This window comes from Triticum urartu, chromosome 4A (genome assembly GCF_056163025.1).
Source record: "Triticum urartu cultivar PI428250 chromosome 4A, HENAU_Tu73, whole genome shotgun sequence".
Lineage (NCBI taxonomy): Eukaryota > Viridiplantae > Streptophyta > Magnoliopsida > Poales > Poaceae > Triticum > Triticum urartu.
Genome location: NC_141876.1, coordinates 20,529,203 through 20,556,657, shown reverse-complemented (window position 1 = coordinate 20,556,657; position 27,455 = coordinate 20,529,203). Strand labels below are relative to the sequence as shown.

General features: G+C 45.9%; 2 protein-coding genes and 2 pseudogenes across 4 annotated transcripts; 3 read left to right on the top strand and 1 right to left on the bottom strand.

The window, feature by feature from the left end:
* Positions 1-5,946: 5,946 nt before the first annotated feature.
* Positions 5,947-6,978, top strand: LOC125535911 (oxalate oxidase 2). The gene is given in 2 exon segments (XM_048698980.2): positions 5,947-6,718; positions 6,720-6,978. Coding segments are annotated over 2 exon segments (699 nt in total). The 5' UTR covers positions 5,947-6,055; the 3' UTR covers positions 6,756-6,978.
* A 5,277-nt stretch (positions 6,979-12,255) lies between these two features.
* On the top strand, positions 12,256-14,466 carry LOC125535152 (indole-3-acetate beta-glucosyltransferase-like; annotated as a pseudogene). Its single transcript, XR_015601963.1, has 2 exons — positions 12,256-12,892; positions 13,312-14,466. The product of XR_015601963.1 is annotated as an indole-3-acetate beta-glucosyltransferase-like (transcript).
* A 1,975-nt stretch (positions 14,467-16,441) lies between these two features.
* Positions 16,442-20,632, top strand: LOC125551346 (uncharacterized; annotated as a pseudogene). Its single transcript, XR_015600147.1, has 3 exons — positions 16,442-17,084; positions 19,641-19,701; positions 20,378-20,632. The product of XR_015600147.1 is annotated as an uncharacterized LOC125551346 (transcript).
* A 255-nt stretch (positions 20,633-20,887) lies between these two features.
* LOC125551345 (uncharacterized) lies at positions 20,888-23,976 on the bottom strand. The gene is made up of 4 exons (XM_048714551.2): positions 23,293-23,976; positions 22,579-22,680; positions 21,598-21,870; positions 20,888-21,297 (listed from the first exon to the last, which is right to left on the bottom strand). The coding sequence occupies exons 1-4, from the start codon at positions 23,815-23,817 to the stop codon at positions 21,106-21,108; spliced, it is 1,092 nt and encodes a 363-aa protein (XP_048570508.2). The 5' UTR covers positions 23,818-23,976; the 3' UTR covers positions 20,888-21,105.
* Between the last annotated feature and the right edge of the window lie 3,479 nt (positions 23,977-27,455).

The window sequence follows — 27,455 nt, the reverse complement described above, 5'->3', positions numbered from 1 at the left end:
TTATTGACTCTAGTAAACTCTTTGGGTGTTAGTCACATGGGGATTGACCATGAGTGTTAATCACATATCGATGTGAACTGGATTATTGACTCTAGTGCAAGTGGGAGACTATTGGAAATATGCCCTAGAGGCAATAATAAATTAGTTATTATTATATTTCCTTGTTCATGATAATCGTTTATTATCCATGCTATAATTGTATTGATAGGAAACTCAGATACATGTGTGGATACATAGACAACACCATGTCCCTAGTAAGCCTCTAGTTGACTAGCTCGTTGATCAATAGATGGTTACGGTTTCCTGGCCATGGACATTGGATGTCGTTGATAACGGGATCACATCATTAGGAGAATGATGTGATGGACAAGACCCAATCCTAAGCATAGCACAAGATCGTGTAGTTCGTATGCTAAAGCTTTTCTAATGTCAAGTATCATTTCCTTAGACCATGAGATTGTGAAACTCCCGGATACCGTAGGAGTGCTTTGGGTGTGCCAAACGTCACAACGTAACTAGGTGGCTATAAAGGTACACTACAGGTATCTCCGAAAGTGTCTGTTGGGTTGGCACGAATCGAGACTGGGATTTGTCACTCCGTGTAAACGGAGAGGTATCTCTGGGCCCACTCGGTAGGACATCATAATGTGCACAATGTGATCAAGGAGTTGATCACGGGATGATGTGTTACGAAATGAGTAAAGAGACTTGCCGGTAACAAGATTGAACAAGGTATCGGGATACCGACGATCGAATCTCGGGCAAGTATCGTACCGCTAGACAAAGGGAATTGTATACGGGATTGATTAAGTCCTTGACATCGTGGTTCATCCGATGAGATCATCGTGGAACATGTGGGAGCCAACATGGGTATCCAGATCCCGCTGTTGGTTATTGACCGGAGAGTCATCTCGGTCATGTCTGCATATCTCCCGAACCCGTAGGGTCTACACACTTAAGGTTCGGTGACGCTAGGGTTGTAGAAATATTAGTATGCGGTAACCCGAAAGTTGTTCGGAGTCCCAGATGAGATGCCGGACGTCACGAGGAGTTCCGGAATGGTCCGGAGGTAAAGAATTATATATAGGAAGTGCTATTTCGGCCATCGGGACAAGTTTCGGGGTCACCGGTATTGTACCGGGACCACCGGAAGGGTCCCGGGGGTCCACCGGGTGGGGCCACCTGCCCCGGGGGCCACATGGGCTGTAGGGGGTGCGCCTTGGCCTATATGGGCCAAGGGCACCAGCCCCAAGAGGCCCATGCGCCAAGAATCAAGGGAGAGGAAGAGTCCTAAAGGGGGAAGGCACCTCTGAGGTGCCTTGGGGAGGAGGGACTCCTCCCTGGCCGCACCCTTCCTTGGAGGAAGGGCCAAGGCTGCGCCTCCCCCCTCTCCCTTGGCCCTATATATAGTGGGGGGAAGGGAGGGCAGCCCAACCCAAGCCCTGGCGCCTCCCTCTCCCTCCCATGGCACATCTCCCTCCTCCTGCAGCGCTTGGTGAAGCCCTGTTGGAATCCCGCTACTTCCACCACCACGCCGTCGTGCTGCTGGATCTCCATCAACCTCCCCCCCCCCCCCCCCGCCCCCCGTTGCTGGATCAAGAAGGAGGAGACGTCGCTGCTCCGTACGTGTGTTGAACGCGGAGGTGCCGTCCGTTCGGCGCTAGGATCATCGGTCATTTGGATCACGACGAGTACGACTCCATCAACCCCGTTCTCTTGAACGCTTCCGCGCGCGATCTACAAGGGTATGTAGATCCACTCCTCCCTCGTTGCTAGATGACTCCATAGATTGATCTTGGTGACACGTAGGAAAATTTTGAATTTATGCTACGTTCCCCATCACCATCATCCATTGTTGCTTTGAGATTTGGGCTACTTTTTTGGTTGTTGTCAAATTGATCTTGTCTCATAATGTTTCGTTTGGGTTTCTTTTTCTTGTTTCAAAGTGTATCATCCTGTCTCAGTATGTACCAATAATAAAATGCACTTGTTTTAAATCAGATTTGTTGATAAACGGCCATACGCAACAAACCATTATGATACACTTCTGAACGAGAGGAAAAACCTAATGCAACACATTGAAAGAAGATAAATTTTAACAGCAACCAAAAATGTAGCATGAATCTCAAAGCAATTACTGACAGTGGATCCATGCATGGTAGAAAAAGCATGCGCTCAAGTTATTGGAATGCACTGAATGTATCGGCTCAAGCTTCGTGCATACATGTAAATGCATCCACCTCTTCCTTTTATTGTTTCATGTCGAAAAATCCCAATTTCTCGGACACCGTGCTAGGGGTAGAGGGCTTTTTGGCATGATTTTATCAGATTTGTCGGTCTATTATCAAGGATGCAATTATGGCGGCAATCCAGCAGGTTTCTCGTTATAATGGTAGGAATTTTCATTATCACAATTAGGCCTACATTGCTCTCCTTACTAAGAAAGATGGGGTGGCCGATATTACAGATTTCCATCCCATTAGTCTACTTCATGGGATCCCCAAGATCTTTTCCAAGGCCCTTGCACTTTGTCTGGGCCCTATGTTGGATCATCTCATCGTTGATAATAATCAAAGACAATCCAAGGTAATTTCATGCTGGTTAGCAAATCTATCAAGTAATTCCATCAGAGGAAGATTCCTATGCTATTCCTGAAGCTTGGTGTCGTGAGGGCTTTCAACATTGTTTCGTGGCCATTCTTGCTGCACAGATGTGGATTGCGGCTTTGGGGCCAGGTGGTGCTCTTGGATTTCGCTTATGCTTTCTTCAGCCGGTATGAGAGTTTTGATCAATGGACACCAGGGCAGCAAAATTTGGCATGCGCGTGGGTTCAGGTTCTTCTAATTATGGATGTCACGAATGCCATGGTGTTGAGATTTGAGAGAAGCAGCATATTGGCAATTTTGGTGCAATGGTGTGCTCGGCATTGGTTATCGCTTTTCGGTAATGACACGGCTATGTTTATCAAGCATTTACCTAATGAGCCCCTTGCGGTGCAGGAGATGTTTGGTTTGTTTAGGGGATCGTTGGGCCTTGTTGCGACTTTGAATAAGACATCTGGGGTTAAAAAAAGACATCTATTGTTTCAATCCGACGTGAGTTCAATTAGGTGCAAAGGATCACTGTATTTTTCGCATACTAACCGCCGGTCAGATTAGATGAAGCCCGGAGACGTGGATGCTGCAACTGACGAGGCTCGGGCAGGAACTCGCAAGATGCTATCCACCGTTGGGCTTGGACAAGCGAGTGTGATGTGTGTTGCTATTTCAACCTTTGTTTTTTTTTTAACACAGCAGAGACGTAGACTTTCATCCATACGCAAATACACTCATCTTTATGAACGCATGCGCGCATGTCTTATTTCTATGAGCACCATGGTGAGACTGAGCTAGCATATCATATTGAGATTGACGAAGTCGCCACTAACGCATTCGTACGGGAACATCTTCTTTCACTGAACACACGTCACCGAAAGACTTGAAATAAATCTAAAAAAATACGAGCACCAGCATCAAGTCTAGGATTTAAACCTTGATGGGAAGGTATAGCCCTCCTAACCATCCAGCCACAACTTGGTCGAGTCTACAATTTAAAACTTGATGGGTTGGGATAGCCCTCCTAATTATCCAGCCACAACTTGGTCAAGTCTAGAATTTAAACCTTAATGGATTAAAATAGCCCTCCTAACTGTCCAGCCGCCACGGGTTGGTTCCCTATTTCAACCTTTGCAAATTAGTCTAGCCCAAGCAGCAACGTGCAACGCAGCCGTTGGGTGGTCGCGGACTTGACTTATCCGTCAGTTTATCTCTTGTTCTGTACTCACTGAAGAGAGGGACATCTGCTAATTGACGTTCAACGTATAGCATGATTGGACCAACCCTGAACTGAACCTGGCTCCGGTCTCTCTCAAATAGTGTCTTGATTCGTTTTTCGATGACTTGTTGCCAATAGTATATTGCACGTTCGCGCAGAGAAGGGGTTCTCATTGGCTACTAGTACAGGTGAGCAAAGCAACGACTGATCATCACAGTTTAAAATTTAATTTTTTGAATAAAGTTGCAAGTTCCCCTAAAAAAACAAAAAAAAGTTTAAAAATTCGTGAGACGCTAGCGAAACAACGAAAACGTGCTTGTCGCTTGTCAGTGACAATCAACGAGCCTGTTGTGTTGAGGAGTCAGACTTTCTTTCTGACTGATCCATCCAGCACATGCATCGGCCCGCCTCTCCCTGTCTCCAGGCTCCGGTGTCCCCGGCCGGTTCGGCTGGCTCCTCCACCAGGTGGAGCACCTACATGGCCGCATATCACCGACCCATCAATCATCATGATAAAATTTTCGAAACACTAAAATTTTGATGTCAGATTTTAGGCATGATAAATCTGACGTTTTTCATGCCAATTAATATTGACGCGATAACGGCAAATTTAGTTTGTAAGCATGCTAATTTCCTGATAAAAACTGAACTGAGACAGATTTGTCATGCTCGCCAATTAAACTTACCATCCTCAAAGAACATAATTTGTCATGAAAAATATTTGATTTGCCATGGTCAAAAATCGAACGTCTGATTTATTTTATAGTGGAGTCCTAGAATTTAAAACACATTTTTCTGTTTACAAATTTAGGGTACACATTGCTCGTGTTTCAAACATCAATGGCTAGCCCTGATTCGACCTCATCCTTTAAACAGAACTGACTCACGCCCTGTTCTGTCGAACTATCTCAATCTCTACTTACACCCTGGAACCAACATGTGGTTGTATTTCAAGTTCACCAGCGACCACGTCGATACCAAGTATTTGGTGACTTCGCCATTCTTGAAGCTCCACGATTCTAGTTTGCAGTAGTAGATGTCCTGTGAGTGTTTGCATATGCTGACGGTGTGTGTGTGCGCACGCGCATCTTTACACGTTCACTTATCCTTTTCACCTTGCCCCTTTTCAAACAGATTGCCCACTTCTTCAAGGCATCATTTTTTTGCGAGAAACTTTCGATTTATTCATCAACTGTTATGGTAGTACAACAAACAATAGAACTAAAAATTACATCCAGGTTCGTAGACCGTCTAGTGACAAATACAATCACTGGAGTGAGTCGATAAAACACTACAAGGCACCACTTTTAATCTCTATAAAACACTAACCAAATATTTATAATATCTCCACAATGATTGGTCAAACTGATATTTTTGCGTGAGTCCATCCGTTTTCAAAGTACAAGTGTATTAGGCTTTATAATTTCAAACTTCTTAATCTTTGACCAAGATTATTTGGAAAAATAATAATCTACAATACGAAGTTAGTATCATTAAATCCACCATCAAATATATTTTGTTTATTTGGTATTGCAAATATTTATATTTCTTGCCATAAAATTAATCAAACATAGAAAGGTTTGACTCTTAGAAAAAAAACAATACACTTTTATATTTTGAGATGTAGGGAGTATGAAATATAGGTGTGGGTGCTAATGTGATATTTTTGTATGAATACTAATATGTTATTTTTGCACGAGTACTTATATGAACCAATAGTTGTGGACTGGTGGTTACTAATAGTTGTGCTTATCCTTCTACATTGCCATTTTTTCCTGAAAACGAGATCAAGATGATCGTTGAGTAGAGGTGTGCACGAATCTTGTGAACATCTGTTTCCAAGCACAATACTCCATTGAGATACACCTCCTTGTTGTCTCCGTTGGCAGGTCCCATTTCCTTAGCAGCCGGTATGGCCTTGACTTCGGACCTTGGGCCATCTTCAATTTCTTCGCAAGGTGAGATCTCGGCGCCAATAATATCAATAATATACTCTATCCTCACCAAAATAACTCTGCTTCCGGTGTTCACACATGCGGCATATGCATGCGGTGACAGCATGCATAGCCAGCACCATGCATACATGCATCCATGCACTGATCATAGCCCTATATAAAGGACTCCATATGCCTCATCGCTAACTCATCCACCGCAGCTTAGCTGCAACCACCAGTGCCTCAAAGACTCTTGATCGACAAACTCTAGCTGATCACTGCTAGCTAAGCTTGCTACATAGCAAGCCATGGGTTACTCCGAAAACCTAGGGGCTGGCCTGTTTGCCATGCTGCTCCTTGCTCCGGCCGTCCTGGCCTCCGACCCTGACCCTCTTCAGGACTTCTGCGTTGCCGACCTCGACGGCAAGGCGGTCTCGGTGAACGGGCATCCATGCAAACCCATGTCGGACGCCGGCGACGACTTTCTCTTCTCGTCCAAGCTGGCCAAGGCCGGCAACACGTCCACTCCGAATGGCTCGGCCGTGACGGAGCTCGACGTGGCCGAGTGGCCCGGTACGAACACGCTGGGTGTGTCCATGAACCGCGTGGACTTCGCGCCGGGAGGCACCAACCCGCCGCACGTCCACCCGCGCGGGACCGAGATCGGCATGGTGATGAAAGGTGAGCTCCTCGTTGGAATCCTCGGCAGCCTCGACTCCGGAAACAAGCTCTACTCCAGGGTAGTGCATGCTGGAGAGACATTTCTCATCCCGCGAGGGCTCATGCACTTCCAGTTCAACGTTGGTAAGACAGAGGCCTACATGGTTGTCTCCTTCAACAGCCAAAACCCCGGTATCGTCTTCGTGCCGCTCACGCTCTTCGGTTCCAACCCGCCAATCCCCACGCCGGTACTCACCAAGGCGCTAAGGGTGGAGGCCGGGGTCGTCGAACTTCTCAAGTCCAAGTTCGCTAGCGGGTCTTAATTCCTGGGAGCCAGCCCTGAAATGATCAATACATAATTCCATATATGCATGCTAGCGAAATTTAATAATTCTCCACAGAAGACGTGTATTCAAGCTTCTGGTTAAGCTCCATGCAGTTGTAATAAAATTGAATAAGTTAGCCTCGCAGTTCAGCCTTCAGAACCGATATGAGGAATTGAAATGTACTACTTTTTATTGTGGTCTTTGTTCTTTTCATTGAGCAAAATATATAATTATCTTTTTTGCAATTTTGTCATGTTGCCCTTTTATAAGTCAAACATGCTCTCAAGTTTACGTCGCCACGGCGTGGTGCACAATCTTCAAACAATTTATATAACATGTTCTCAAGTTACGGAAATATATTGTCAAAATGTAAAATGTGTCGGTTCAATGCATTGTAGCAATCTAGACAATGTAGTGGGTTTTTTCTACCATGCACAGGGTATCCCATATATATGGATCCATCATCCGTTGTTGCTTTGAGATTCGGGCTACTTTTTTGGTTGTTGTCAAATTGATCTTGTGTCATAATGATTCGGGCTTCTTTTTCTTGTTTCAGTGTATCATCCTATCTCAGTATGTACCAATAATAAAATACACTTGTTTTAGATTAGATTTGTTGATAAACAGCGATATACAACAAACCATTATGATACACTTCTGAACGAGAGTAAAAACGTAATGCAACACTTTGAAAGAAGATAAATTTTAACAACAACCCAAAAAGTAAATGCATCCACCTCTTCCTTTTATTGTTTCATAGTGAAAAATCCCAATTTCTCGAACAAGGAACCGGGGCCAGAGGGCTTTTTGGCGTGTTTTTATCAGATTTGTCAATCTATTATCAAGGATGCGCTTATGGCGGCGATCCAACAGATTGCTCGTGATAATGATAGGAATTTTCATTCCCGCAATTAGGCCTACATTTCTCTCCTCCCTAAGAAAGATGGAGTGGCCAATATTGCAGATTTCCATCCCATTAGTCTACTTCATGGGATCCCTAAGATATTTTCCAAGGCCCTTGCACTTTCTCTGGGCCCTATGTTGGGCATCTCATCGCTGATAATAATCAAAGACATCGAAGGTAATTTCATGTTGGTTAGCAAATCTATCAAGTAATTCCATCAGAGGAAGATTCCTATGCTATCCCTGAAGCTCGATGTTGTGAGGGCTTTCGACGTTGTTACATAGCCATTCTTGCTGCACAGATGCTGATTGCGGCTTTGGGGCCAAGCAGTGCATACTCAGGGGGGTGCCAGGTGTGCACACCCAGATTTTTGGAAAACATTTTTTCACTATATAAAAATTAGCTTATTTTTAAGGCTCATGCAAGCTAATTGAAATAGACTTCAACTTTGTTAAAGTGTGCACACCCTCCATTTTATTTCTAGGTCCGCCACTCGGGCTAGGTGGTGCTCTTGGATTTCGCTTATGCTTTCTTTAGCCAGTATGAGAGTTTTGATCAATGGATATCAGGGCAGTAGAATTTGGCATGCACGTGGGTTCAGGTATGGCGATCCATAATCGCCGCTTCTATTTCTTCTAATTATGGATGTCACGAATGCCATGGTGTTGAAATTTGAGAGAAGCAGCATATTGGGAACTTTGGTGCAATGGTGTGCTCGGCATATGTTATCGCTTTTCGCTAATGACATGGTTATGTTTATCAAGCCTTTACCTAATGAGCTCCTTGCGGTGCAGGAGGCGTTTGGTTTGTTTAGGGGATCATCAAGCCTTGTGGCGACTTTGAATAGGACATCTATTGTTTCAGTGCGACGTGAGTTCAATGAGGCACAAAGGATCATTGCATTTTTCTCATACTAATCGCCGGTCAGATTCGACGAAGCCTGGAGGAGTGGATGCTGCAACCGACGAGGCTCGGACAGGAACTTGTAGGATGCTATCCACCGTTGGGCTTGGACAAGCGAGTGCGATGTGTGTTGCTATTTCAACCTTTGTTTATTTTTTAACACAGTAGAGATATAGACTTTCATCCATACGTAAGTACACTCATCTTTATGCACACATGCACACATGTCTTATTTCTATGAGCACCATCGTGAGACTGAGTTAGCATATCATCTTGAGATTGACGAAGTCGCCACTGACGCCTTCATAGTCAACGGAAACATCTCCTTTCACTGAACACACATTATCGGATTGCCTAAAATAAGTCTAAAAAAATACAAACACTCCTAGGTTTTCTTTTTAGTTCTGATGTATAGTTCTTTTTCTCTTACTTGGACTATTTGTATTCTTTTATTTGAAATTAATAAAAATACGCAGCAGAGCCCTGCTGTTTCCCTTAAAAAAAATACAAACGCCAGTATCAAGTCTAGGATTTAAGCCTTAATGGGCTGAGATATAGCCCTTCTAACCATGCAGTCATAGGTTGGTTTCCTATTTCAACATTTGCTAATTGGTCCAGCCCAACCAGCAACGTGCAACGCAGCCGTTGGGTGGTCGCGAACTTGACTTATCCGCCGGTTTATCTCTAGTTCTGTACTCACTGAAGAGAGAGAGAGATCTACTAATTAGTGTTTAGCGTATAGCATGATTGTACCAACCCTGAACTGAACCTGGCTCCGGTCTCTTTCAAATAGTTTCCTGATTCGTTTCTCGATGACTTGTTGCCAATAATATATTGCACGTTCACGAAGAGAAGGGATTCTCATTGGCTAGTCTACAAGTGAAGCACGCGCCTGATCGATCAGTGAGCAAATCAACGACTGATCATCACAGTTTAAAAATTCACGAGACGCCAGCGAAACAACGAAAACGTGCTTGTCAGTGACAATCAACGAGCCTGTTGTGTTGAGGAGTCAGACTTTCTTTCTGACTGATGATCCATCCAGCGCATGTCAAACATATTATATGTGTCACGAGATATATGTTCGGTACATATTAGAGATAAGGCTAGGAGGTAGTTGTATGAGATATTCTTATAACCATCTCCTTCTTTCTTCTTTCTCAAGATGTATCTTAAATTCTTCCTTATCGCTCTCTCAAACCGCATGTGTAAAGCCATCTAGGGTTTTGGCTCCCCTACTATATAACATGGATATGTCACCCTCGACAAGGGTAAAACGTTTACCGCTCGCACATGGTAATCAGAGCCCCTCTTCTTCAACTCATCTAACTACCAGAACCACCTGTGTCGAAGCCGCACCATGTCTTCCTCCTCTGGCGCTTCCTCCCTGCCTAGTCTCAATGGACAGGTCACCGAGAAGCTATCCCGCACGAAATACGTGCTATGGCGCACGCGGATCATACCCCAACTGCGTGGCGCCGGGGTCTTCGGCTACGTCGACGGCACCCAGCCGGAGCCGGCAAAGCTCCTCGTCACCGCCAAGGAAGGCAAGGAGACTTCAACGCCCAACCCTCTCCACCCAATCTGGGTCCGGGACAACCAGCGGGTCCTTGGCTACCTGCTGAGCAACCTCACAAAGGAGGTGCTCCTCACAGTGACCACGGTCACCACGCCGTCGTGCTGACGAAACTCTCCCTCGACACTCGGCTGGATTGGAGTTCGAGGGACGTCATCGGGCTGAACGTGTGCTGAACTCGGAGGTGCCGTGCGTTCGGTACTTGACCGGTCGGATCGTGAAGACGTAGGACTACATCAACCGCGTTGTGCTAACGCTTTCGCTTTCGGTCTAGAGGGTACGTGGACAACACTCTCCCTTCTTGTTGATATGCATCACCATGATCTTGCGTGTGCGTAGGAATATTTTTGAAATTACTACGTTCCCCAACAGCTTTGCTAGCTCGACAAGCTTGGCATTTAATCTCTAAAACGGATAGTTTGTGTGCACAAGTTTTAAAGGCTATATACTACCCGGATGGTAATTTTGAGGACACCGTTTTTTCAGGCAATGCGTCATCTTCCTGGCATGCCATTAGTTATGGTCTTGATCTTTTAAAGACAGGACTCATCTGGCGGGTGGATAACGGACAGAGTATTCGAATTTGGCGAGATAGTTGGATTCCGCGTCCCTACTCTTATAAACCCATCACGTCTCAAGGAAGGTGCAGAATTCGTTTTGTCTCGGAATTACTTAACGATAATGGCTCGTGGAATCGGGCTTTACTGCAAAACTACTTTCTACCGGCAGACGTAGCAGAGATAATAAAGATTAGGGCCTCGCCCAGGTTGGATGATGACACCTTGGCATGGGGTCCTGACAAATACGGTATATTTACAGTAAAAAGTGCTTATCAGCTAGGCTTTGATGAAGCGCATAGGGGGGCAGCAACAGGCTCCAGCTACAGACCAGACGGGCGTCGTTCTTGCTGGCAACTAATCTGGTCATTGGATGTTCCCCAAACAGTTCGCAACTTTGCATGGCGAGTTGCTACTAATTCATTGCCAACCTGGAAGAATAAATATGTTCATGGAATTGAGACTAGCGAAGTTTGTCCTATATGTGCAACTGAAACTGAAGATAGTTTTCATGCCCTTTGCCGATGCACCTTTTCACGTGTACTATGGGATACAATGGCTGGAGTTTGGACATTGCCAAGTATTTCTACGATGCTCAATACTGGTGCGTTAGAACCTCTTCCGGAAATTGAACGTTCTATGCTTCTCATGTTGTTATGGCGGGCTTGGCATATCCGGAATGAGGTGGTACATAATAAACCTCCATCGCCCATGGAAGCTTCTAGTCGTTTCTTGGTGAGTTACCTTGACTCCCTTATTAGCATTAAGACAGATCTCCCTTTAGATAAAAGCAAGGGAAAATCGATCATCACATATGATACAGGCACCAATAGACCGCATGCGTTCATAAGTACTGTACCTACATGGAGAGCTCCAATTGTTGGCTGGGTAAATTTATGTACTGATGGCTCATTTGCGGACGATGGTTCAGCAGGTGCCGGTGTGGTTTTGAGAGATGATAAAGGTGCTATTATTTTCTCGTCATGCAGGCAACCTTTCTCTTGTTGTGAATCCCTCGAAGCTGAACTATGTGCGTGTATGAAGGATCTGTCGTTGGCTATCCAGAGAACTGAGCTTCCAGTTGCAATCGAGATGGACTCCCTTATTGCAGTGAAGATGATCCAGGCAAAAGAGATGGATAGATCAATCTATGCATCGCTTATCAAGGAGATTAGATAACTTATGTGCATTCGTGAATCGTGTATCACTCATATTGTTCGTAGCTAAAATAAGGTTAGTGATAGTTTAGCTAAGTTTGCTCGCTTAGAAGGTAGATTCTCGAATTGAGTAATACATTTTTCACCCACAAAAAAAACCGAAACGTGCTGATTTGCACATATTTCCCACGTTTTCCATAAGCAGAATGGCATACATCCGACCAATGCATGGATAAACTCTTTGTCAATACAGGCCTTGTGTTTTCTACTAAAAAAAGAAGGGAGTTATTGGAATTAATGGTGCCAGAACAGAGCAATAAACCTCCTCCATTTTTCACCATATGCATGTTATTACCCGTCGCATGTTATATAATTGGGTGATCTGATCTGATCCGCGGTAACATTGTCAATTTGGCATTAGCAAGCAAGCAACCAAGAACCAACCATGTCCATGGCCAATGTCTTGCTCGTGCCCTACCCGTGCCAAAGCCACATAAACCCCATGCTACAGTTCGCCAAGAGGCTGGCGTCCAAGGGCGTGCCCGCCGCCCTCGTCGTCACCCGCTTCATCGCCAGAACTGTCCGGTTCGATGCCGGCCCGGTGCGCATCGAGTCCATCTCCGATGGCCACGATGAGGGCGGCCTCCCGTCGGCGAGTATGTGGAGAGGCTGGAGTCCAGTGGGTCGGCGTCCTTGGCCGCGCTCATCGAGGAAGGCCACTTCACGCATGTGGTGTACGACTCGTTCATGCACTGGGTGGCGCGCACAGCGTGGGGGCTGGGTCTGCCGACCGTACCCTTCTCCACCCAGTCGTGCGCGGCGAGCGCCGTGTACTACTACATCAACTCCGGGCTGCTGGACGCGCCGCCGCCGGGAGACAACGCGGGGGTCAGGAGCGAGCCGTTCGCCGGGTTGCCGGGGCTGGAGAGGTGGGAGTTCCCGTCCTTCGTGTTCCATGACGCGCCGTACCCGACGCTCACCACCCCCGCGCTCGCCCAGTTCGCTGATCGAGACGTGGGGGACTGGGTTCTCGTCAACTCGTTCGATGAGTTGGAGTATGAGGTAGTAAGATCGAGAAACTTTTTTGGTTCCAAATGCTGATGTTTTTATCCAAAAAAAAAAGATATTCATTAGTTGCATATTGAAGTTCAGATCAAGAAACATGATCCGTGAAAATTGAACTTTCGATTTGTGAGATTTCATTCCTAGCTCCATATTAAGTTGAGCCATCCTGAAAAAGTTTCCGGAAAGAGCGAAACTGCACGTGGGGAAATTTTGAATGAAAATTTAGAAACTTCTACAGGTTCCATCTTTCTATTTATTCTGGGTTTTCCTTCTTTTTGAGTTTTGTTTTACCATTTTTTAGAAACTTTTGAGTTTTTTCTTTTCTTTTTGAGATGGATCTTAGACATATTTAATGGGCTTAAAATGAGTCACATGAGTTGGGCTTAAAGTGGGTTGGTGTTTCTTTCTGTTGTCAGGTTCTGGATGGGCTGAAGCGCCACTTCAAGGTCCGAACCATAGGGCCGTGCGTTCCTCTGCCGGCCGCCGATGATTCCGGGGACGTCGACCGCTTCACCTACGGCGCCAACCTGCTCGACCCGGAGGACACCTGCATCAAGTGGCTGGACGCCAAGTCGTCGCGCTCCGTCGTCTACGTCTCCTTCGGCAGCAACGCGTCCATCGGCGCCTCCCAGATGGAGGAGCTGGCCCGCGGCCTCCTGGCGGCTGGCAAGCCGTTCCTGTGGGTCGTCAGGGCCGGCGAGGAGGCGCAGCTCCCGCGCCACCTGCTGGACGCGGCGACGGCGTCGGGCGACGCGCTCGTCGTGCGCTGGAGCCCGCAGCTGGACGTCCTGGCGCACCGCGCCGTGGGCTGCTTCGTCACGCACTGCGGCTGGAACTCCACGCTGGAGGCGCTCGGCTTCGGGGTGCCGATGGCGGCGCTGCCGCTGTGGACCGACCAGCCGATCAACGCCCGGCTCATCGAGGAGGCGTGGGGCGCCGGCGTGCGCGCGCGCCGCGACGCGTCCGCGGGGGTGTTCCCGCGCGGCGAGATCGAGCAGTGCGTGCGCGCCGTCATGGAAGACGAGGACGGCAGGGCGGCTTCCGCCCGCGCGGCGGCACGGCGTCTGGGAGACGCGGCGCGGGTGGTGATCGCGCCCGGCGGCGCCTCCGACAAGAAACTGGGGGATTTCTTGGAGTTCGCGTGCGCCGTCATGGACGATGGCGCCACGGAGTTCGAACCTTCCCCGCGCGAGGCCGCGCGTCGGTGGAGCGAGGCCGCACGCGCCGCGATCGCGCCCGGCGGCAGCTCCGACCAGAACCTGGACGAGTTCGTGGACTATCTGCGGGCTAGCGCCGGGAGAAGTGAAGAAAGTCTCACTGTATCTGGCATGCATGGTCTCGTCTCGTCGATCTGCATCACTTCGTCGTGGTGTGGTTTCGCTGGAGCTTTTGCATGGAGTCCTTGCTTGCTTCTCGGGGGGCAGGAGCATATGTGCGTCCGGGCCCTTTCTGTCTAGCCCTTCAATTTTCGCATCGTGATTCGTGCGAGTAGTTTTTTTTTAACTTCAAACTTTGCAGCACAACAAAGCCTTCTAACTAGAATGTGGGATGAAACTTTGCGATTTTTTCGTCAATCATAAATATACAAAATGAGATATGTTTGATTAAAAATATCTTTGTTAGTATTTACTAGCAGATATGCTCGTGGGTTGCAACGTGAGAAAACAATCAGATTATGCAGATGTGGTAGAGATAAAAAAAGTCAAATCAAATGTCAAGATGAGATAAGGACTTTTAAATGTCATTTCACAAACTATGTTTTAATGATGTCATGATGAGATAATGGACTTTTAAAAAGTCATCTTAAAACTGAAAATGTGATGGTCTCATAACGATTTGATTTTGTAAGGCGCCACAACGAAATATATTTTTTTGACTGAGCAAACTGCATTTGATAGACCATGCCTGAGCTAGATTGATGAATAATGTGTCTCGCCTTGACTTAGCGTAACGGTGTTTTCCATAACCTATAAAATTGTGATACGAGAATATACATAGTTATGTATGGAGGCAAAATAAACATTTAGTCATTTTTATATAGCTTATAGAAACGAACCCATAGTAAGTTGTGTGAATATTTTAGGGCGCGAATACGGAAACCTTTTTCTAACCCGACGCACGGGGGACTAAATAAAATCGTAATACAACCTCTACAGATCCCCTAATAAAACCTTTACGTACGCAGCGGTTTATTTTGTTCGTTATTTATGGATCTGTTTTAATTTTTATGAATATTTTCAAAAATTTCATGGTCATTTTTTTAAATAACCGAATATGTTTTGAATACGCGATCATTTTTTAAAAATCATGTATATTTTTTATTTCACAGGCATTGTTTATTTCACTTACATTTTTTTGAAATCATGTAATTTATTTATAATATGTGAACAGTTTTTTGAAATCATGAACATTTTACGATTTTTCCATGGAATTTTCAAAACTCACAACTTTTTTGTGAATATTTTCAAAATTTCATTGCCATTTTTTTCAAATTACCGAATATGTTTTGAATACACGATCATTTTTTAAAAATCATGAACATTTTTTATTTCACAGAAATTGTTTATTTCTTTTTTAAATCATGTAATTTCTTTATAATATGTGAACAGTTTTTATAAATCATGAACATTTTATGATTTCTTGATAAAAAGTTGAAAACTCGTAACTTAAAAAAATGATTTTTTTGGAAATCCCCAATTAATTTAAAAAGGAAAACAAAAAACAAAAATGATAAAGGAAAAACAAAAAAAATAAAAATAGGGGCGTCACGACCGGGCCATTACCGTGCGGGGAGTATGAGACGTGAAGAAAAAAGGAGAGGAGTACCACGGATCAAACCCCGCTCTCCCGTGTAGAAGACCAGCACCTTAGCCACTGCGCTGTTTCGGTGCTCACTTCATATAAGTGTATCAGCGTATCTGAACCGAACCTGGCGTGTTTTTGAAAAACGAATCGTTTTCTTAATTTATAGGTGGCATAGTGGGTAATATTTTGTAACTTCGGGAACAATTTCAATGACGGTTGACCAGAAGCAATAACCCTTTTATTATATATATATATAGGGAGAGAAGTTGGACCAAAAAATCTGAAAGTTTTATCCCACATTTCTAGGTAGAAAGCTTTGTTGTGCTGCAAAGTTTGAAATACAAGACATGTTTTATATGTGAGAAACAAAAAAAATAGAAATTTACATGTAGTAAGTTGGTTATGTAGCGCAGATCTCAAAGTAACATTGAGCGGCTAGGATAGCGAGGCCAGGGTGCATATGCTCAAAAATCTACATTCGTTGTGTGTCGCTATAATCCATTCCATCTGTTCCATATTAGTTGTCGCTCAAACGGATGTATGTAGCACCAAAGTATATCTAGATACATCTATTTCAGAGACAACTAATATGAAACGGAGAAGGGTGGTTAGGGTCTAAAGCATCTTTCCCCCGTTGTTTAAGCAGAAACGGTGTATATCCCCCAGCGGATCCGAGCCTCCATTTTCGTTGCTTGAAGCCATTTCACGGCTTGGATTGGAGAACCACAATTCGAAAAGCAAACCCAACCAAGTTGACCAAAGGCCATAAAACCCAAACCCATCCGGACTCTTCGAGAGAGAGACGAAAAATAAACGCAGTATTTCTGAGTTTTCCTCTCCCTCCCCCCTCCCCCGATGCCGCCCATCTCCCTCCTCCCCCTCCTCCTCCTCCTCCTCGCCGGCGCGGCGGCGGCGGCGGCGCCGGCCGAGCCCCCGACCCCGACCCCGACTCCCGCGCCGGGGAGGAACAAGACCATCTACGAGCTCCTCCCGCTCTTCGGCCTCCCCCCGGGCGTCTTCCCGGCCAACGTCACCGCCTTCTCGCTCGCCGGCAACGGCAGCCTCGCCGTCGACCTCGCGGGCCCCTGCTACGTCCACTTCGAGTACCTCACCTACTTCGAGCCCCGCGTCACGGGCGTGCTCCGCTACGGCTCCCTCACCCAGCTGGAGGGCGTGCAGGTCCGCCGCTTCCTCGTCTGGTTCAGCGTCGTCCGCGTCAAGGTCGACCTGCCCCCGCCCCCGCGTCGTCTACCTCGACATCGGCTGGATCACCCGCAAGCTGCCCGCCGCCGACTTCCAGTCCGTCCACGCCTGCGAGGCCGGCAAGCGGAGGAGGCGCTGCCGCCTCTCCTCCGCGCTCGCCGCCGCCGCCGCTTGGTTCCAGGTCCGATGCACTCCGCCCCTCTGCTCCGTTGAGCTGTTTGATTGAATTCCACGGGTTGCTGAATTTTGGTTTACTGGATGGATACTAGCACTCTTAGTTGGTAATTTTAGTCCCGATTATTAGATCATAAATTGAGCCATCGATTCATCTTAGTAGCACTCTTAGTTTTGTGGGCGACTTGTGATCTTTCCAGAGGCTTACTCCAGTGGTAGTTGGCTTTGACTAGATGTACATTTCTTAGGTACTGCGTAACGCTGAAGGAGGAACGAGCTGATAGTCGCCTCCTCTGTTCAGATTTTACATGGAAAACGATAGATGGGACATAATTAATTGCAGATTAGCATGTGTGGTTGCATCCTCATCCTGTGCAAGTTTTCTAGAGTGACAGTTGGTTCTGAGTAACTGTACATTTCTAGAGGCTTACTCTCGTGTTGGTTCGGAGTAACTGTATATTTCTGAGGTACTGTGTAATGCTGATTGGGAAACAAGCTGACTGATAACATAATTAATTGCAGATTAGCATGTGTGTTTGCATAAATTGACCTATCAGTTCACCGTAGCACTCTTTGGCTTTGTGGAGGACTTGTGTTCTTTCTGGAGGCTCACTCCAGTGGTAGTTGGCTTTGACTAACTGTACATTTCTGAGGCACTGTGTATTGCTGTTCGGGAAACAGGCTGATAGTTGCCTCATGTGTTCAAGTTTTACATGGAAAACGAAAGATGGGACATATTTGATTGCAGATTAGCATATGTGTTTGCGTCCTGTGCAACTTCTCTAGAGTGGTCATAAACTAGATATCCTATATTGAGAGACGTGTTACACATTTACATGAAAAGGAGAAAACATACGGTAATACAGAACCAGTAAGCAAGGTTGATTGCTGGTAGAGATGTCAATGAAGTGCAATAAGCAGGTTGACATTCGTGTCAGAGCCATTTTTGAACTGTGCATCTTCAATGGTGTTACTGGTTGGTATTACTAATAGAAAATTGGCTTGGTACCATCTCAATGATGTGTAGACTGGAAAACACCACTTGAATATGAGATAGGTTGTAGGGCCCAGGGATGCTTGGTTAATATTACTCTTAGTTTTGTGGACGACTTGTGTCAGGCTTATTCCAGTGGTAGTTGGCTTGGACTAACTGTACATTTCTGAGGTACTGCATATTGCTGATTGGGAAACAGGCTGATAGGATTTTAAATGGAAAACGAAAGATAGGGACATAATTAATTGCAGGTTGGCATATGTGATTGCATCCTGTGCAACTTTTGTAGAGTGGTCATAAACAGGATATATTCTATATTGAGATGTGTTACACATTTACTGATAGAGATATCAATGGAGTGCAATAAGCAAGTTGACATTCATGTTAGTCTTCTGTTTGTGGCGTTGTGCCATTCTTGAACTGTGTATCCTCAATGGTGTTGATGGCTAATACTACTGATTGATAATTAGCTTTGTCTACCATCTCAAAGATTGGTATAGACTGAAAAGCGCCATTCAAATACGAGGATAGCTTGTAGGGCCAGGGATACATGGGAGTGAAATGTCTCCAACTAGACGATATTTGCGATGGTATTGAGAAATGCCACCGTAATAGCAACCATATACTAGATGATTATTTTGCTATTTACCCTCCGGCCAAAGTTAAATTCTAGAGGTTCACTCTAGTCGTAGTTGGCTTTGACTAACTGTACATTTCTGAGGCATTGTGTATTGTTGTTCAGGAAACAAGCTGATAGTTGCCTCATGTGTTCAAGTTTTACATGGAAAACGAAAGATGGTACATATTTAATTGCAGATTAGCATATGTGCTTGCATCCTGTGCAACTTTTTTGGAGTGGTCATAAACTGAATATCCTATATCTGGAGGTGTGTTACACATTTGCTTGAAAAGGAAAACACATACGGTAACACAGAACCAGTAAGCTAGGTTGATTGCTGCTAGAGATGCCAATGAAGTGCAATAAGCAGGTTGGCATTCACGCCAGTCATTTGTTTGTGGCATTGTGCCATTCTTGAACTGTGTATCCTCAGTGGCGTTACTGGTTAATATTACTGGTAGAGAATTAGCTTTGTACCATCTCAAAGGTGTGTATAACTTGGGGAAAAACAGTTGAATATGAGGATGGTTTGTAGGGCCCAGGGATACATGGCATTGAAACGTTTCCAACTAGACGATCTTTGTGATGCTATTAAGAAATTGCCGCCATATAATACTAATCATATATGATTACTTTGTTCTTTACTTACCCTCTGGCAAATTTAAATTCGGGGTTGGTCAGTGTGTGCACTTCTCTTTGACCAGACATATCATTATCCAAGTGGCGTGAAAATAGCTACACTTCTTGTCACATCATTTCCTGAATTTGACTTGTGTGCACTAATTTTATTTCAAAAATGTTGCACATGGCCTGTAGATAATGCGGTTGGTTGTACTTGTACATCAAAGAAGTAATCAGAAATATGTCTTTATCGCGGTACCAGAGTTTCAATGTTGTAGCTGTCTACTGCATTAACTTCCTGTTTCTAAATATTGTCATGAACCTTGCAGGACTTGTTTGCCCAATTTTAGGGGATGCAGAAGGTCTAATTTTGTGGCAGCATCACACGAGGTAAATGCAGACATTTACTCTCTTTTCCCGCACCCTTTAGTACAACCATGTAGATGTTCCAATCATCCGTGTTCATGCATTTTGATTTCAGTGGACTGTGTTCTGTGAGGCACACGTAGTCTGGGGGTATGCATGTGGCTATGGATCTATTGCTATGACTGAAAAAACATTTTTAAATTGAGCAAAAAGAAAATTCAGAGGCATTTGTTTTGTTTTAGCTGTTTCAAACTACAGAGAACCTTGCAGATTTGCTGGACTCCGTTTCCTCTTGGAAGTCTCCTCATTATGCATTCTTGATCTGATACTCCTAATATAGGGCCTTGCATGTTCAGTTTAGGTAGCATGCCTTCTTATACTGTCACCTCAAAATAACAAGCATAAAACTGGTCATTTCCCCTTCTCGACAAATAACAAGTCTGGATATAATTTATTATCCAAAACCTTGCCGATAATAGCCCAAGGTCGTGCCGACAAATTTGGAAAATACCTCTGGAACAAACTAAGAATCTGGCAATGACCCAGGAGAGCTGCTGATTGTTGGTTTTTTACACCCTTATGTCAATGCTTTACAATTACAGAAGATTTTTACATTGTTGTTCTTCTCATTGAGTGTACCTTTTAATGATCAGTTAATTTCTGGCTGCTTGGACTAATTTACGCTACCTACTTTCTGTAGCTTACAGCCTTCCGCATCCTAAAGGAATTGAAGCACTACACTCCCATTTGTTGATTGTTACACACGGTGTATGTCTACCGGTACTCGACGCTGCTGTCTGAGCTCTACATTTGTTCGAGAGACGCACGATCTTTAAGAAAGATTTCTATTGGTTATTTTTGTCCAAACTGATGATGTGCATCAATACAATAGCACTTCTGTAGTGGCATGTAACATCATTTTGTTGCAACTTTAAAAAGTCTCCGCAGAAGTTCCCTCCTTGTGTGTCAATAGCAGCAACCATTCTGCTGCGCAACAAGTGAACCTGTCTGTATAAAACTCAAGAACTAAGTCCTGAGATTCTCAGCAGGAATACATTTTGTGCTCGGAAACTAAAAACAGAACTACATGGTATATACTTTCAGTCTTCCATTTTCAGCTCAACCTTTCTGCCATGAACAAGCCATCAGTGAAGCTGAATTCGTCAACTTAGGATACCAAGTATTCTAGTTTAATTAAAGTGATATTAGATTTCGACCTCAGCTCACGGAGAAGAACATGACTCCCTTTTAGCAGCGCTAGCACCAAGATACAAAATGATGCTTCAACATGACCTTAGTGTCCCTGAATTGCCCTTTGCAATCTGATAATATTGCCAATAAAGTAACAATGCAAGGAGGAGTGCAAAGAGCATTCAACTATTCATGGCGACTCATGTACATTGTAGCCTCCGTTCGGGTTTTGTGGAATTATGTTGAACTGGGCGGGCGATAGTCCCTGAATACAGAGGAAGAGCCACCGGATGCAGCAGGGGAAGGCGACGATGCTACAAAGTTGCCTGCTGGTAGTGATGCTGAGGGGTGGTGTCCTTGATGCCCAGTACCTGCGAAGCGAGATGGGCTTGCTGTAGAGAAAGGTGCTGGACTTCTTGGAGTGTTGCCCTGTGAGATAACAGGTGGTTTTAGCTCAAAATGGACAAGCACACGGTTCGATCACAGCGATCATTCATATTCTAGAAACGCTTAATTCCACCAAAATGATGAATACAAAAGGGAAATCCAAAACATGTAACAACATTCTGAAGCCTGAGAACTTTAAGGAAATCATGATCTATTGCTGAAATGAATTTACGAATTCACTAATGTAGACTCATTTTTGCTAGTACCGTACGTTGATTCATTAAAGCATCCAACAGGAAAATATAGATTTGAGCTCGAAACATGGCCATTGCGAAAACTTACAGGGTTGTGGTTGCGAGAACCGAATGGAGACCTAGCAAAAGAGGCTGTTGAAGGGGAAATACTGTGAACATGATGCAAGGGGCGCCCAGGAGTGCCCTGGTTGGAACCAGCATCTGACTCCCCAGCAAACTCGCTGAAATTGACATCAACGGTCATTCTGGGCACCTGTCTAGGAACACTTCCATCAGCTGTGTTTTCTGGCGGCTGAGGCATGGCAGCACGCAGTGAAGCCTGCATGCTACGTGTTCTGATTTCCTCTTCGGCATTTAAAATCTGTCAAGCGGCCAAAATTAATCCTACTTAGTACACTGGCTACTGGCTAGTGACCACCCCCCGGATAATTATTCGAAGAAAATAGAGCATGTGACCACCAAAAAGTTTGTACTTACTGTGCAACTCTGTATACAGACAACAAGGTTACATTGCATATGTGGCAACATGATTAATATTTTTAAAATATATTTGATGAAGAGACATGTTTGATAGAGTAACAAGTACAAAATATTATAAGCTGGAGAATTTGAAAGCCTATTACAAATTCCACCCGTTTCTTATGTCAGTTCACATATATAAGCAACTCCAATTACTTTGCAGAACGCTCCTTCCTGTCCATGGTGGCGAACTTTGTACAATTCAAATTTGTTGAAGTACTTCATTAGAAACCAGTGCAAATTTAAACTATGGGTTTATCATTTATTTAATCAGTTCCACATTCAGATGGGATAGCAAGTTTACAATTTTTCGGTTCATATATTTCAAATAAAAGAAAAACTCATTCGAACCAGTGTATTTCAAGTGGCTACTCGATTAATGGTGAAAACAGTCAAAGCCACACACATTATCACCTGAAGTTGTCGACCACCGAAGGTCAGATGGTATTCAAGGTTCAGTTACTTATGCAGACAGAAACGTAACAGGGGATGAAGAACATAGCAACTTGTTCTGAACCATAAGCGGCAGCCAAAACAATGAGAAAATTACCTGCTTCAGCATCTGCACAAGATCATGCTTTTTCTTACTCAAGGTATCCAGCTTGTCAGTCAACTCTCTCTTCCTTTCTTCAACTCCATCAGGTTGACCCACCTAAAACAGAAATAGGACTCAGAGGTCTAGATGAAAAAGAGAACAAGCACATATTTGGTGCTCGCAAGCACAATGCACGAAGTTTCCAAGCATAGGTAGTTAGCTTGCAAACAAGAACAGTATGTGTGGTGTGGTTAATTAATTCTACTCAGGAATCACAAAGCACTCAACAAAATCTCCGTGAAAACTCAGGAATTAAACTGTTGTTCAGCAGCAACCAATAATATATTGTATTCTCAGGAAAGAGCTAGCTGTTGTAGCTAAGAAGCTTAATTGTTGAGTAGGATATATAAAACTCAAAAGAATCATTACTTATTGGCTTATTCCAACCCAGAAACGGAAGACAACCTAGGAATTTCATCCTACTTCCAACAATGTGCTAAAAGTCTAGATTCAAAGATAGAAAAGAACCACCACAATACCATGACGAGTAGCAATTCCAAAAATCTACTGTCGGGGCTTCACAAGTAGCCATCCACCAATGACATGAATCTAATCTCAAAAAATCTACATGGGTCCCCAAATGAAGGCCATTGTTAGCAGGATGGCAGCTAAAATCCCACATAGATCAACAGGAAGCTATGAGGAGCCATGAGTTTTCACGAGCCTCACCTCCGAGTTGGGGTCGAAGCCTTCGCTTTCGCCTTGCCCTTCTTCGGGGTCACCATTGCCGCCGGCATCGACGTCTCCGGCGACCACCTCCCCCGCATCGTCCATTTCCACATCCTCCACCGCCCCCTCCTCCTGCTCCTCCTCCTCTCCTTGCTGCTGCTCGTCCTGCCCCTCTTCCTCCCCCTGTGGCTGCTGCACACCCTGTCCCTCTTCCTCCCCCTGCTGCTGCATCGGCGCATCATGCCCCTCCTCCTCCTGCCGCTCGGCCTGATGCTGCTGCTGCTGACCCCCGCCCACCTCCCGCGCCTCCCCCACGGCCACGGGCCCCGCGGCGCCGTCGTCCGGGCGGGGGTTGGGGGAGTTGGGCCGGGGGGCCCCGGCGAGGCGGGAGACGGCGAGGGAGCGGCGGTGGAGGAGGCGGCGGAACTGGGACGCGGAGAGCGTGAGCTGGGGCACCGGCCAGCGGCGCGCGGCGTCGTCCCCGCCCCGGTGGAGGTTGCCCCGGTACATCGAGATCGCCACCATCTCTGCCTGGGACTGCGAGTGGTGCGCCGGGTGGGGTTTGGCTGGCCGGCGGCGGCCCCGGGTTTCGGTGAGCCGCCGTTGGGCCTTCACGGCGGATCTATCTCTCGCGTTCTCCTTGTGGAATTCGTCGCGGGTGCTGACCAAACTCCGGGCCTCCGGAATAGTTGTTGTTGGGCCCTCCCGGTTTTCTAGCTCATTTACTGCTAGTCAGCTATGGGTTTTTTTTTTTGGAGAACAGCTTTGAGTTACTACTTCGGGAGCCTCCAACTTGGGATGGGCTGAGAGAGCGTCACTTGGCTTTTATTTTTCCGCACGCGTCTTTCAGCTTTTTAGATGTGAAAAAAAAGTTTGTCTAAATCTATTGACATGTGATTTAGTTTTTAAAATCTCGACGCGAAGAATCCAACGCTGAAAACGGTTCAAGATTTGGACGCATAGTTTAAGAGATAAAACATTTTGAATAAACGAATCAATGAAAAAATGAATAACTCCCGGTTTGCGACAAGTGACGCATATGCAATGCGCCACTTGTGGTGACATGGGAGGTGGGAATCATCTTTGTAAAGAGTTCTTCTTAATTAGTGATTTCGGCTGATTACTACTACTTCATACTATAATATAATGGGCCACACATAGGGTAATTCCTATTCTTTGCTCACCATGTAAAATGGACCCTGTTACCTGTAATGGGGTTCATCTTTTCTAAGGCTACAAACTCGCTCCACTTTATTGATCACAGAGTTCATACAATATTGGAGGCTGATTGAGCCACATATGTCTACGAATAGTAAGGTCTAGAGTGAACTAAGCAAGGCTATGTGCCTTGATATTGGACTCTCGTCCTTCGAAGATGAAGGAACATGACTGAAACTCCCTTTGCAGTGATGATGATTTGTCTCGTTATGCTTGCATGTTTTCCCTCGGATCTAGATTTAATATCTTGAATCACTTCTTTGCGGTCTGATGCAATCATAATATAACTTATAGATAAGTCTTTGGCCAAAGCCGAAGCTTATTGTTGTTTTATGATATTGCAATATCATTTTTGAATTTTTTTATATCAGTTATTATTATTTTGGACTAACCTGATAATTGCCCATAGGCAGTTGATGTTTTCTGCATGTTTTTGACTCTTTAAAAAATCAATATCTATGAAGCTCAAAGTAACTTGGGGATTTACAACATTGTTTCGGTAGATGAAGGTTTCAGAAAGAGTCGGGAGGGGCCATGGGGCCACCTCAGGGCCCCATGCAGCCAGGGGCACCCATGCAGGGAGGCCTGTTGGAAATATGCCCTAGAGGCAATAATAAAAGCATTATTATTATATTTCCTTGTTCATGATAATTGTCTTTATTCATGTTATAATTGTGTTATCCGGAAATCGTAATACATGTGTGAATAATAGACACCAACATGTCCCTAGTAAGCCTCTAGTTGACTAGCTCGTTGATCAACAGATAGTCATGGTTTCCTGACTATGGACATTGGATGTCATTGATAACGAGATCACATCATTAGGAGAATGATGTGATGGACAAGACCCAATCCTAAACATAGCATAAAGATCGTATAGTTCATTTGCTAGAGTTTTTCCAATGTCAAGTATCCTTTCCTAAGACCATGAGATCGTGTAACTCCCGGATAACGTAGGAGTGCTTTGGGTGTACCAAACGTCACAACGTAACTGGGTGACCATAAAGGTATACTACGGGTATCTCCGAAAGTGTCTGTAGGGTTGACACGGATCAAGACTGGGATTTGTCACTCCGTATGACGGAGAGGTATCACTGGGCCCACTCGGTAATGCATCATCATTATGAGCTCAAAGTGACCAAGTGTCTGGTCACGGGATCATGCATTACGGTACGAGTAAAGTGACTTGCCGGTAACGAGATTGAACAAGGTATTGGGATACCGACGATCGAATCTCGGGCAAGTAACATACCGATTGACAAAGGGAATTGTATACGGGGTTGCTTGAATCCTCGACATCGTGGTTCATCCGATGAGATCATCGAGGAGCATGTGGGAGCCAACATGGGTATCCAGATCCCGCTGTTGGTTATTGACCGGAGAGTCGTCTCGGTCATGTCTACATGTCTCCCGAACCCGTAGGGTCTACACACTTAAGGTTCGGTGGCGCTAGGGTTGTGAAGATATGTATATGCAGTAACCCGAATGTTGTTCGGAGTCCCAGATGAGATCCCGAACGTCACGAGGAGTTTCAGAATAGTCCGGAGGTAAAGAACTATATATAGGAAGTGCTGTTTCGGCCATCGGGATAAGTTTCGGGGTCGCCGGTATTGTACCGGGACCACCGGAAGGGTCCCGGGGGTCCACCGGGTGGGGCCACCCATCCCGGAGGGCCCCATGGGCCAAAGTGGGGAGGGAACCAGCCCATAGTGGGCTGGTACGCCCCCCTAGGCCCACCCCATGCGCCTAGGGTTGAAACCCTAGGGGTGGGGGGGCGCCCCACCTTGCCTTGGGGGCCACTCCAGCCCTGGCCGCCGCCCCCCCTAGGAGATCTCATCTCCTAGGGCCGGCGCCCCCCTAGGGGAGCCTATATATATGAGGGGGAGGGAGGGGGCAGCCGCACCTTGAGTCTTGGCGCCTCCCTCTCCCCTGCTACACCTGTTTCTCTCGTAGTATACGGCGAAGCCCTGCTGCTGTGACGCCCTGCATCCACCACCACGCCGTCGTGCTGCTGGATCATCATCAACCTCTCCTTCCCCCTTGCTGGATCAAGAAGGAGGAGACTATTGGGGAACGTAGCAGAAAACAAAAATTTTCCTACGGTTTCACCAAGATCCATCTATGAGTTCATCTAGCAGCGAGTGATTGGATGCATCTACATACCTTTGTAGATCGCGAGCGGAAGCGTTCAAAGAACGGGGTTGATGTAGTCGAACACGACGTGATCCAAATCACCGATGACCAAGCGCCGAATGGACGGCACCTCCGCGTTCAACACACGTACGGAGCGGATGACGTCTCCTCCTTTCATGATCCAGCAAGGGGGGAGGAGAGGTTGATGAAGATCCAGCAGCACGACGGCGTGGTGGTGGATGCAGGGCATCACAGTAGCAGGGCTTCGCCGTGTACTACGAGGGAGAGATGTAACAGGGGAGAGGGAAGCACCAAAGGCTGAGGTATGAAGTCCTCCCTCTCCTCAACTATATATAGGAGGGCCAAGGGGGGGTGCGCCAGCCTAGGAGATCCAATCTCCTAGGGCCGGCGGCCAAGGGGAGGTTTCCCTCCCCCCCAAGGCACCTAGAGGTGCCTTCCACCATTGGGACTCTTCCCTTTTGTGGAAACCTAGGCGCATGGGCTTTTGGGGCTGGTGCCCTTGGCCCATGCAGGCCAAGGCGCACCCCCTATAGCCCATGTGGCCCCCCGGGACAGGTGGCCCCACCCGGTGGGCCCCCGGGACCCTTCCGGTGGTCCCGGTACAATACCGATGACCCCGAAACTTGTCCCGATGGCCGAAACTGCACTTCCTATATATAATTCTTTACCTCCGAACCATTCCGGAACTCCACGTGACGTCCGGGATCTCATCTGGGACTCCAAACAACATTCGGGTTACTGCATATACATATCTTCACAACCCTAGCGTCACCGAACCTTAAGTGTGTAGA

Bases quoted from the DNA above. Each gene is read 5' to 3' on its own strand.
- LOC125551345 (XM_048714551.2), bottom strand. From the start codon at position 23,817: ATGGTGGCGATCTCGATGTACCGGGGCAACCTCCACCGGGGCGGGGAC. The intron at 22,681-23,292 runs GTGAGGCTCGTG...TTTCTGTTTTAG, and splicing joins GCTTCGACCCCAACTCGGAG to GTGGGTCAACCTGATGGAGT. The intron at 21,298-21,597 runs GTAAGTTTTCGC...GTTATCTCACAG, and splicing joins GTTCTCGCAACCACAACCCT to GGCAACACTCCAAGAAGTCC.